Source organism: Pipistrellus hanaki (genome assembly GCF_964339955.1).
Source record: "Pipistrellus hanaki genome assembly, chromosome: 3".
NCBI lineage: Eukaryota > Metazoa > Chordata > Mammalia > Chiroptera > Vespertilionidae > Pipistrellus > Pipistrellus hanaki.
This window is the reverse complement of record NC_140505.1, coordinates 36,435,280-36,448,206: the sequence shown is the minus strand read 5'-3', so window position 1 is coordinate 36,448,206 and position 12,927 is coordinate 36,435,280. Positions and strand designations below refer to the sequence as shown.

Below are 12,927 nucleotides of genomic sequence, written 5' to 3'. Positions count from 1 at the left end.
AGAAGAGAAAAGAAAACCTCAGTGGACATCAGCTCCATGTCCATCAGCTTAGGTTCACAGGTCACATCTACTTTAGTTTTCTCAGATATGGGCTTTTCTTTGGCAGGAAAACAAATGTTTATTAAAATGCATCCTAGAATAAAGCCTTGGACTGTTCCTTGACGTGTGAAAAAATGCCCCTTTATCCAATACTAGGGGTCCGATGCACGAAATTCGTGTAAGGGGCTTGGCCCTCACAGCCCCATCTGCCTCAGCCCAGCTGGCCCTCGCAAACCTGGCTTCATCTGGAAGGTTGTCCGGAAGGTCGTTTGACTGTTTGGTCTAATTAGCATATTAGCTTTTTATTATATAGGATTATATAGGATTCCAGTACTGGGATGACAACAAAAAACACACACAACTACACACAGTCACACAAGCATTCACACAGACATGCACATACCCAAACTGCACACACATAAACTATAGTTAAGGAGGGAACTAAATTATATTTTAAATTCATATAAGATATATGTAAAAAGAAAACTAGAATGTACTCTCCCTCTATTAAAAAACAGATGTGTTTCCTGCAGACACAAATACACTTGTTTTGAAAACTCTGGTTGTAGTTCTACTTATATTTTGTTGAACTCCTTTTGTTAGCAAAGACCAGATATTTAAAAAAAAATGTAGATTCACATCAAGGTTATTTGAGGATGCAGCTGTCACACTGGAATTTTTCTCTCCTCATTCCTCAAAATGCACCAGAAAGTCCTTATCAGGACAAATTAATCTACTTTATGGACAGGCTATTTCACACAGAAACAGATTTATAATATGTGCTTTTTAGACTACTTAATTCCGCAACTTGTGCAGTATATAGCCTGCAAAATTTATGTTTCTCTCTCCAAATTGTTCCTATTCTTACTTAATTGCAGTTGAACAGAGAACTGAATGAAAACTTTGCTTCTACAATGGACATAGAGTAGCACCATAGCAAATCTTAGTATATAAAAGAACACAGATATAATGAAGGAAGGATCACAAACCAGTAAGGAATGGATTATTCAACAAGCAGAATTGGGGGGGGGGGGGGGTAAAGTGTTGGGCTAAGGAAGAAATCAAGTTAGGGCTTCAACTAAGCTGTATATCCAAGTAAATTCTAGATTGACTAAGGCAGGACTCAGCAAGCTTTCTGCCAAGGACCAGCTAATACACACTTTAAGCCAGCTAGTAAATATCATAGGTCTCTGTCACCACCACTAATCTCTGCCACGATGAAAGCAGCCATAGACAACATGTAAACAAATAGGTGTGGCTGCATGCTAATAAAACTTTTTTTTTATAAAAACATTTGGACAAAAGAGCAAAGTAGTAAATAAATAAGCAAACAAACAAATAAACTCCAAAAGAAAATACTGGTGAATATATGATCTGAGATAGGCAAGAATTCCTAAGCATAAAAGGGGGGAAAATCAGTTGCTTATCACCTACATTCATATTTTTCAGTAAAATAAGTAAACAAAATCAAATGCAAATGACAAAATGGATAAATATTTGAAATGAATATTACAAAGTATTTGGAGTTTGAAATTTGTCTCAAATTGGCAAAAATTATGCTGGCAATCATCATTTATAAAACAAGATTAGTTATAACTGGGAATGTCAATTGGATCAATTATCAAGCAATTAAAACAAAATGCCTTAAAAGGCTTTACTATATATATATATATATATATATATATATATATATATATATAATACATAATATATATATTATGTATTATATATATATATTATTGATTTCAGAGAGGAAGGGAGAGGAGAGAGAGATAGAAACATCAATGATGAGAGAGAATCATTGATTGGCTGCCTCCTGCACGCCTCCTATTGGGGATTGAGCCCTCAACTCAGGCATATGCCCTTGCCCAGAATCAAACCCAGGATCCTTCAGTCTGCAGAACGACACTCTATCCACTGAGCCAAACTGGCAAGGGTCTTAAAAGGCTTTTAAAAAATTAATCCCTGCCTTACCAAATTCATGTTTATGAATCTGGCTTATGAAAATGAGTATAGATCTATAGAAAAATTTTGGGGTAAAGATGTCCTCTATAATCTTAGTTTATAACAACCTGAATGCCTAACAACAGAGAAACATTTAAACAAATTCTAATATATACATTACAAATGTAATATTATGCATCTAGTATTAAATCATGTTTTAGTGGCACATTATGGGTATAAAAGTGGTCATAAAAATTATAAGTGGGCCGAGACCGGTTTGGCTCAATGGATAGAGCATCGGCTTGGGGACTGAAAGGTCCCGGGTTCGATTCCGGTCAAGGGCATGTACCTTGGTTGCGGGCATATCCCGGTGGGGGGGGGATGCAAGAGGCAGCTGATCGATGACTCTCTCATCGATGTTTCTAACTCTCTATCTCTCTCCCTTCCTCACTGTACAAAATCAATAAAATATATTTTTAAAAAATTAAAAAAATTATAAGTGGAAAGAGCATCAGAATTCTTTATGAAATTTTATATCATTTTTTAATATTTGCATAAGTAGGGGAAACTGTTACAAAATGTTAAACAGTAATTGTTTCTGGGCTGTGGAATTATGGCTGATTTTTGTTTTCCTCTTCATTCTCTGTAGTCTATACATTTTCTGTAAATAATTATGTATTCTAAATATGAAAAATAAATGTTATTTTTAAAAAGCAAAATCAGTTGTTGCTTCTCACTAAATCTGTGGAAGAAACAAGAATCATCAACTTTGGATATCAAAAACGTAAGACTTGAAGCAAAGCACTAACAGCTTTACTCATCTGTTTCTACTCAGCATTTCTGGGGCTCTTTCCCACTTCAGTCTCCTTGAAATAGCTCTTCAAACTCTACAAGGGTAGAGACCTCCCAGAACAAACACATTCCAGCCCCCACATGGAACATTTCAGAATTCTCTTGGCATATTTAAGAATGCTAATGATCATGCTTCCAGAAGTTGAGGCAAAATTAGTGCTAATTTGAACCCCAGTATAACTAACTATGTTACTTGCCTAAGGTATACAGCATCTAGTCAATGTCATTCTGTTCAGCAAACAACTCTGTCAATAGCTTAATAAAGATAAATACAGAGGCAAACTGCTTGAGGTCACAAGAGGAGAAAACAACTTTTCTTGTCTTTAATTTTAAAAAATCTCAAAATAATCTTTCTGGTGGACAATATGGCTATATATATATTTCTATAAAAAGTAAATATGGCCCAGCTGGTCTGGCTCAGAGGTTAAGCGTCAACCCAGGAACCAAGAGGTCACTGGTTCGATTTCCCACTAGGGCACATGCCTGGGTTGGGGGCTCAATAACCCAGTAGGGGGTGTACTGGAGGCAGCCGATCGATAATGTTCTCTCTCATCGATGTTTCTATCTCTATATCCCCCTCTCTTGCTCTCTCTCTAAAAAAGAAAAAAAAGTAAATAAGATTGACCTGTTACTCCAACTTTAGAAATCTGTGCTCAGAAAACAAGTGGACATATAAAGTAAACATGCAAAGATGTTAATCAAAGCATTTACAGTTGTTTTAAAAAATGAAATTGTGGCTATAGGTTAAATAAAATGTCACATCCTTCCAAGTACTGAAAGTCTATGACCCTTCGAAATCAATATGCCAAAACATAATGCAACAATGTGATGATATTACAGGTGAGTCCTTTGGGGGTGATTAGATCATGAGGGTGGGTCTTGCTTGGATGGAATTAGTGCTCCTATAAAAGAGACCCCCACAGAGATCCCTTGACCCCTCCTCCATATGAGAAACATGAGAAAACAGCCATCTATGAACTAAGGCGTGGGCCCTCTCCATACACTGAATCTGCAGATGACTTGATCTTGGACTCCTCAGCCTCTGGAACTGTGAGACAAAAATGTCTGTTGTTTATAAGCCACCCAGTTTATAGTGTTTTGTTATAGCAGCTTAAAATAAACTAAGGCACATCCATACAATGAAATGATGCCATTAAGAATGAGACATAAATGTAAACTCACTGACATGGAAAGATGTTTGTGATATATTATGAAGTCTCTTTAAAGCAAGTTGCAAGACTATAAAACAAAATAACATATTTATTGTACTTATGTATTAGTCAGCTAGGGCTGTTATAACAAAATGCCATAGACTGGGTGACTGAAACAACAGAAATGCATTTTCTCACAGTTCTGGAAACTGGAAGTCCAAGGCTAGTGTGACAGCACTCTCAGTAAGGGCTCTGGCCATGGCTTGCAGACAGTTGCCTTCTTTCTGTGCCTTCACATTGGAGAGAGGAAGAGAGGGAGGGAGGGAGGGAGGGAGGGAGGGAGGGAGGGAAAATATGTATTCTTATAAAATCACAGTCCTATCAGATTAAGGGCCCACACTTATACCCTCATTTAACTTTAATGATTTCTTAAAGACCCTATCTCCAGATACAGTCACATTAGGGGTTAGGGCTTCAACATATGAATTTTGGCAGGGCACACATTCGGTCCATAGCAACCTGTTTTATATACATGTGTTTTTTTTTTTATGAACAGTCCTATACATGGATGAAATTCTGAAAGGTTTTGTCTCCAAATGTTTAAATCAATAGTTACCTCTGGGTAGTAAACATGCTTAGTTTCTACCATAATTATTTATAATTTAACAAATATTAAAATAAATTAATCCCATGAGAAAGCAAATTGTAACTTTTGGTAAAGCACTGGGAAAGGTATGGTGTGCTCTTGTGCTAGCTAGCTCACACTGGCTACACTCACAAAAGCAGCATCAATCGAGCAGTGTAATCTCAGAAGATGGGAAATGGATCTAGGAATGACAGCAAACTGTTCCTTGAAAACATCAGCCCAATTTATTGTTATGATCAAAATAAACAGCAAAGCCTTGGGCATCATTGAGAAGAACAGTATAAATAAAATGTAAAACACTGCCTTCCCAAAGCCATTGTCCTGTGGCCAGACCTGTTGAACCAAAGAAGTGTTCCAGAAGGCAGCCAAGCAGGTCTCTGCTTTCTTACCTTTTTCAACACAATTATAACAATGCAAGAAACACTTATAGGAGAGAACCAAGATGGCAGCATAGGTAAACACCTGTACTTGCTGCCTCCTACAACCATATCAAAACTTCAACTATCATCCAGAACCACAGGAAAGCTGGCTGAGTGGAAGTTCTACAACCAGAAGGAAAGAAAAAAAACGCATTGAGACTGGTAGGAGGTGCAGAGTATTGAGGTGAGTGTGAAACGGGCTGGCAACTGGGTACATTGTTGTTGTTTTTTCAATCCACTGGGAGATACAAACTCCCAATTGCTCTGAAATCCAGTTCCAAGTAAGACTGTGGGGACCCAGACTCTGGGGAGAAACTGGACTGCCTGGCATCAGACCTGAACGTGAGGGCAGCTTTCTCTCAGAGGTGCTTGCAGCAATCATTGTTCTTGTTTGGGGATGCAGAACATGGAGATGCAGAGATGGCTGACTGGCAGCCATTGCTGTGTGCTCCTCCCTGGTGATTCATTCCCTGAGACCCCGCCCCACCCAAGCTGTGTGCAGCAGCTTTTGCATATGAATGGCCTGTCCTTTCTCAGCTTAGCCTAACAAACTGCAGCTGGGTCAGAGAGATCCAAAGCTTCCGAAAGAAGGCCCAAAGGCCCAAAGCTCAGGGGCAGCAGCTTGCATTGCTTCACAATTGGTCCTCATCTGGGCACTTCCAAACTCCAGACAAAGAAGAGGAATCTGAAGATCTTGCTGTAGCTCCTTCTGGGTAGCCTCAGGCAGTGGCTGACTTTGCAACTCCTTGAAGATCCAAGAGCCAGTGTACCCAGTGGTCAGTGTGAGAACATCCAAATTACAACTCTTCACATCCATAAGTGGCATACTCAAGGGACAGACTCAGTGAGCACCAAAGCCCCACTAAAGCAAGTTCTGCCCCATATGATTGTCTCCAGCACAGAAATTCTCCCATTGTAGGAACAGCTGGTCCTCACAGACAACTGGCCTGGAGGTCAGTTCCTTCCAGTGATACCAACAGCAATCAAGGCTTAACTACAACAAGACTGTGCACCCAGCCCACAAAGGGGTGCACCAAGAGTTCCCACCTCAGGTGATTAGGGAGGCTGAGCCACTAGGCCCTATAGGACACCTAGCATGCAAGGCCACTCTATCAACACAGGGAAGAAATGAAGGAACTGAAATGGGTTTGGGTCTGTGGACAGAGTGTCAGCCTGCAGACTGAAGGATGCTGGGTTTGATTCCAGTCAAGGGCATGTACCTTGGTTGTGGGCACATCCCAGTGGGGGGTGTGCAGGAGGCAGCTGATCAATGTTTCTCTCTCATCAATGTTTCTAACTCTTTATCCCTCTCCCTTCCTCTCTGTAAAAAATCAATAAAATATATATTTTTTAAAAAGAAATGAAGGAAAGCAAACAACTGGATATAGAGTTCAAAACTAGTTATAAGGTTACTCAAGAATCTTCTAGAAACCTCCGAAGAACTTAGTGAGACCTTCAAGAATCTTAGTGAGAATGCCAAAAAAATGGAAAAGGACCAGTCAGAAATTAAACATACACTGACTGAAATAAAGAATAATATACAGAAATTCAACAGTAGAATAGAGGATCCCAAGAATCAAATCAAAGATTTGAGATACAAGGAAGCAAAACACACCCAACTGGAAGAGCAAAAAGATAAAAGAATCCAAAAATATATAGTATAAGGAGCCTCTGAGAAAACTTCAAACGTACCAATATCCGAATTATAGGGGAGCCAGAAGAAGAGAGATAGCAAGATACTGGAAACCTATTTGAAGAAATACTGGCAGAAAACTTCCCTTGCCTGATGAAAGAAATAGACTTACAAGTCCAGGAAGCACAGAGAACTCCAAACAAGAAGAATCCAAAGAGGACCACACCAAGACTCATCATAATTAAAATGCCAAGGGCAAAAGACAAAGAGAGAATATTAAAAGTAGCAAGAGAAAAACAGTTAGTAAGGGAGTACCCATACGACTGCCAGTTGATTTCTCAACAGAAACTATGCAGGCCAAAATGGAGTGGCGAGAAATATTCAAAGTGATGAATAGCAAGATCAGGCGGGCAGAGGAAAGTAGTTGGGGGCAAGATCAGGATGGCAGGGGAGGGCAATTGGGGGCAACTTTTTTTGTTTGAATCTATATGCCACATAAGCCCATTCCCCAGAGGACTACCCGCCATGGGGCTGATTCATGACATTTAGATATACTAATAAAAGGAAGCTTCCTGAACAAGGCCTTACAGAGCCAGAGTCTGCTGCACTCAGCCCATCTGGTTTTTGCTTTAGAGGCGAACTTAGTGTTGCAGAAAGGCTTTTTCTTTACTATATAGTTTTCTATTGGCTTATTAATTTATACTTTGCCTTTAAACCCCAAAGTATTTAATATGATTTACATGAATACATACAAAATAAGATTTAAAAATATTTTTTAAAAGAAGATGAGAAAATAACAGATTGTAGTAAAACAGTAATGCAGGAAAAATAAAAAGCAAAGTTAAAGAGGAATATAAAAAAAATCATTTGGTTAAAAAATCATTTGGAACAGTCTATGTATCTGTTAGAATTGAATCATAAGTTTGGAACTAAGCTTTCTTTTTTCTTTTTTTTAATCCTCACCCACATATACGTTTTTATTAGTTTTAAGAGAGAGAGAAAGAAAAAGAGAGATCAACTGCGTTGCCTCCCATACCCGCAACCTAGGTATGTGCCCTGATCTGGAATAGAACCTGAAACCAACCGTTTGGTGTATGGGATAATGTTCCAACCTACTGAGCCATCTGGCCAAGGCCTAAGCTTTCTTTTACTAGTCAAATGAAGAAGTGGCTAAGATATATTTTCTGATATACTGCCTCGGGCAAGGAAAACAAAAGAAAAATAAACAAATAGAACTACATCAAACAAAAAAGTCTTTGCAGAGTGAAGAAAACCATCAACAAAATGAAAAGACAGCCCACTGAATGGAAGAACATATTTGCCAATACATCTGATAGGAGCTTAATATCCAAAATTTATAAACAACTTATAAATCTCAACACCAAAAAAACCCCAAACAATCCAATTAATAAATGGGCAAAGGACCTGAATAGACACTTCTCCAAAGAGGACATACAGATGGCCAACAGGCATATAAAAAGATACTTAACATCACTAATCATCAGAGAAATGAAAATTAAAACCACAATGAGATATCACCCCACACTTGTCAGAATGGCTGTCATCAATAAATCAACAAACAAGTGCTGGAAAAGATATGGAGAAAAAGGAGCCCTCATGCAGATTGGTGCAACCACTGTGGAAAGCAGTATGGAGTTACCTCAAAAAATTAAAAATGGTACTGCCTTATGAGCCAGTAATTCCACTTTGGGGAATATATCCAAAGAAACCCAAAACATTAATTTGAAAGAATATGTGCACCCCTATGTTCATTGCTGCATTATTGACAATAGCCAAGATTTGAAAGCAGCCCAAGTGCCCATCAGCAGATAAGTGGATAAAAAAGCTGTGGTACAGCCCTAGCTGATTTGGCTCAGTACATAGAGTGTCAGCCTAAGGACCAAAGGGTGGCAGGTTCTATTCCAGTAACCTTGGTTACAGGCTCAATTTTGGTCCTGGTCAGGGAACATGTGGGAGGCAACAAATCAATATGTCTCTCTCACATCAATGTTTATATGTCTCTCCCTGCCCTCCCCCTTCCCCTTCCACTTTTTCTAAAAATCAATGGAAAAATATCCTTGGGTAAAGATTAACAACAACAACAATAAAAAAAAAAATTTTTAAAAACTGTTGTATACATATTTACACATGGAATACTATTCAGCCATGAAAAAGAAGGAAATCTTACCTTTTGCAATGGCATGGATAGACCTGGAGAGCATTATGCTAAGGGCAATAAGCCAGTCAGAGAAAAACAAGTAGCATATGATTTCACTCATATGTGGAATCTAATGAACAAAATAAACTAACAAAACAGAAACAGACTCATAGAGAACAGACTGACAGAGGGGAGAGGGATTGTGGCGCTGGGTGAAAAGGGTGAAGGGATTAAACAAAACAAATCCAAAACTCACAGACACAGACAACAGTATGATGATTACCAGAGGAAAAGGGGATGAGGGGTGAAGGTGGAAAGGGTGATGGGAGGAGACTTAACTTAGGTGGTGCTCTGGGGACACTGCTCCTGTGTGTTGGGTCAGATGCTCTCTGCTCACCACCCTTACCTGCACCAGCCATAAATGGTGATGGGAGGAGACTTAACTTAGGTGGTGAACACATACTACAATATACAGATGATGTATTATAGAATTATACTCCTGAAACCTATATATTTTATTAACCAGTGTAACCCCCAATAAATTCAATAAGAAAAATTAAAATTAAAAAAAGAGTGAATCCTTGGGTAGATATGTCCCAGAGAGAACACCGAGGCAGCCTCAAAGGCTGGAGCAGAGTGAGGAATGAGGGGAGAGTGAGAAGTATGAGGAGAAGAATGAAGATGATGATGATGGTAAGGAGAAGGAAGAGGAGGAGGAGGAGGAGGAGAAGGAGGAGGAGGAGGAGGAGGAGAAGGGCATGCTGGGAACAGACCTAGAGGCTACTGTAAGGATGCTGGATCTGATCTGAGCAGAGAGGAAACCCATCTGACTTTCCTTTTCAAAGGAAGGCCACTGTCGGCCACATGGAAAAGAGGTCATAGGGTCAAGGCCAGAAGCAGGGAGACCAGTTCTGAGGGTGCATCTTTCACGTGTATGCATGCTCATATAGCTTTCCTGCTGGTGCAGGTAAGGGTGGTGAGCAGAGAGCATCTGACCCAACACACAGGAGCAGTGTCCCCAGAGCACCAACAAAGCCCCTGAAAGGTTACTGTTTCCTCATGCAGTAAAACAAAAAGAAAAACAAGCAGTCTCTCAAAGGTGGGTTAACCAAAGACAAGTTAGCGTGGCCCAAGGGAGCAGACGCTAGTACGGTGGGAGAGGCGTTGCCATCGCTAGTCAAGCCATGCCAGGGCTGTCAGAGTTATGGATCATACTAATGGGACAGATGCTGTAAGGAGCTAGCCCATTCCAAAATACATTAGGGTTTAAAATATTTAATAGTTAATACACCACCACTTAAACTCCATACCCACACATAACACTGCTTCCCAAAATGCATCTGATGCTCCAGAGATGTGATCCATTTCTTCCTCCCAAGGATTCAGAGAGCTCAAGTCACATAAGCCCCTCCACAAAACACACCCTCTCAGGGGGCCCTGCAAGGGTGGGGCAGCCCGATCTGATCCCGAGATTCACAAGGCTCACCAGCACTCCCTTTCAATCTCAGAGGGCACCCTAATAACCAGGGAAGGTTTGGGGTTTGGGCACACCCCGCCCTCACCATACCGAGTAACTGCCGGCTAGACTCACACCCAGCAACTCTCAGATGCACTATTCTCACTCATTTTGACAAAAGCTGTGATAAGAACAGAAGGGAAAATGCCAAGGCATCCTGAGGGAGGCGGAGAGCCATATGTAGCTTCCTCACGAGCCTGGAATTTGTTAGAAGGCGGTAGCGAGGCACACCCATCTGTGACCTGACACCTCTTCAAGCATTGAAAAGGGAGTAAAACATTACATCCAAAAATAGTACATACCATTGGATTTAAAAATAATAAAGCTATGTTTGTCTTGTACCCATTACAATTTCTTTCTTGCTCCCCTTGAATGTCTCCCCTGAATCAAAGAACTGACCCCAAGCCATTTGTTAAGAAAAACCTGGCCAAGTAGAAGACGAAGACGTAAAGGGACTGAATAATTCTCCACCATTTGAAGAGGGTTCAATATCTAATTCCCTAAACATGCACTTTACCAAGTATTATTTCTGGGGCAATACCAAGATCATATACGTTCCTAATGCTCACTTAGAAAACTGTTCTGCAGTCACATATCTTACTCCAGCTCCTCTCTGTGTGCCTTTAGCTTTAATACCTCACATTCTCACACATACAAATAGGCACCTCCTTAATTTAAACTGAAGGCCACTCATTACCCATTTACACCACACAGATTATACATATATAGATAGAAATAAATATAGTTGCGTTACAAGTAAAGACTAGTGGGTTTTTTGTTGTTGTTTTTTAACACCACCAAACTACTTATAAATTAAGCAAAAACAGCCTTTACCAGACAGTAGGAGATCAATAGTTCTGAATCTTCTCTTGTCCAATTGTATGCTGTATATTCAAGGGCATGATTCTCGCCTTGCTGTTTGCACATATAAGCACAGTTTCTTTCAAAAACGGTGCGGATGCCTTTGAACAGAATCACGCTAGTCGTGCAACCCATCCCCGAGGCGTGGATGCTCAGATCTCTAGCAGCCTCTACTCCGTTTCCACATCATCTTCCTTGGCTCTTCAGAGCAGGCTCCCACTGTACCGTCCTCATGACAGGCAGCTGCCGGCACCGGAACAGAAGGGAAGCTCTGAGCTGTCTCACTAGAATCTGCTCCTGCCCAACAGCCTGGCGCACACACACACATACACACACACACACACACACACAAAAAAAAAAAAAAAAAAAAAAAAAATCCAGGCTCCGAGCGTAAAACAGGAGGGGTGGTGCCGACGCAAGATGACACACCTCGGATGCACCAAAACCTTTAAAGTATCACTTTTTCCAGTAGATTGCTTCACAGTTAATACCAAGAAAAAAACAAGCAGATGATCTGCATGTGGTTACTGGGGAACAGCCGGCTCCTGTGATTTGCTTGGGATTGTTCTGAATCTCAGAACCTGCCCAAAATGAAAACGACGGTACCAGACAGCCACCCTGCTGCAGATACGGCTGGAAGGCACAAAGAATGTTCATCCGCTGCAAGAAATCACACTCCCAGAATGCTTAGCCTAGCATCTCTATTAGCAAACATCTCTTCCCTTGACCTAAATATGCTGTTTGTTTAAGCCTGCATCAGCAAGGAACAGAGAAGCAAAAAAGAGGGGGGGGGGGGGAAAGTCCAAAAACGAGTGAAATCCCTAAGATGACTGCTGCTATGGAAACATGTGTAAGCCCACTTCAAACAACCATTTGCATGTGTGGGTAATCGCTTGCTGACAGCAAGCCACAAGGGAATACAAAAATGCTGTGTCGATCATGACTTCTGTCCACTTCTCCTCTTTGCTAAAGAGAGAGCTAGCAAGTTTACACTACTTAAAAGGATCCTCCCATCTCTGGTACCCAAAGATGCAGATGAGAACATGGATTAAGAGTATGCAAATAAGAACATGGATACCGAGTTACCTGGCCCTTCTGAAGCAGCACACCTCGGTATGCAATGGTAAATACACACTGAAGTCCCACAGGCAACAAGGTTATAACTGTTGTGCATAAGTAATTTCAGATGCTTCTACTGCAGACTGAACTCACTGACATTATGCTACCTTATGCGTATCTGTGGGATGGCTAATTAGAGAAGCTTATCATTAATAAATACTAAGTTGACTCTTGCCATTTCCTTCTAAAAAATGAAGGGAGAATTAGCTAAAAAGACATAGATCCTTCCACCTATGCCATGCAGCTGGAAAGAAGTGATTGCTCTCTTAAGAGCTGTTCTACTAGTCTTCCTTATTTTATAAGGCAATGAGGGTTTTCATTTTCTATCAATAGATTTCAAAGTTAGAATGGATTAGAATGACTGAGTATCTACAGTTAGTAACAGAAACCTGTGTAATGTAGTCAAAGCAGCTCTCTAGAAAATACCAGGCATGTAGCCACATAATCTCCAAATTTGTTTTCTATGGCTAGTTTACCGATGAGGCTCCATAGATAAACAAAAATCTAGGCTTTGTCTATCTCCTGCATTTTTATGCAAAAATCTAATAGCCACAGGAAATCAAAGGAGTAGAGATACTGGTCACAAAAA

General features: G+C 40.3%; 1 protein-coding gene across 13 annotated transcripts in view; it reads right to left on the bottom strand.

The window, feature by feature from the left end:
• DOCK9 (dedicator of cytokinesis 9) overlaps positions 1-12,927 on the bottom strand; it is a 248,544-nt gene that overhangs the window by 169,788 nt on the left and 65,829 nt on the right. For 2 of the 13 annotated variants that reach the window (XM_084880240.1, XM_084880239.1), the window contains exon 1: positions 11,193-11,380. The exons of 5 other annotated variants lie outside the window; for them this stretch is intronic. In XM_084880240.1, the coding sequence (XP_084736366.1) occupies positions 11,193-11,354 (162 nt within the window). In that variant the 5' untranslated portion in view covers positions 11,355-11,380. Of the gene's footprint in view, positions 1-11,192; positions 11,393-12,927 lie in introns of those variants that run through there. 6 more of the 13 variants (XM_084880233.1, XM_084880238.1, XM_084880235.1 and 3 more) reach the window with 6 other exon arrangements.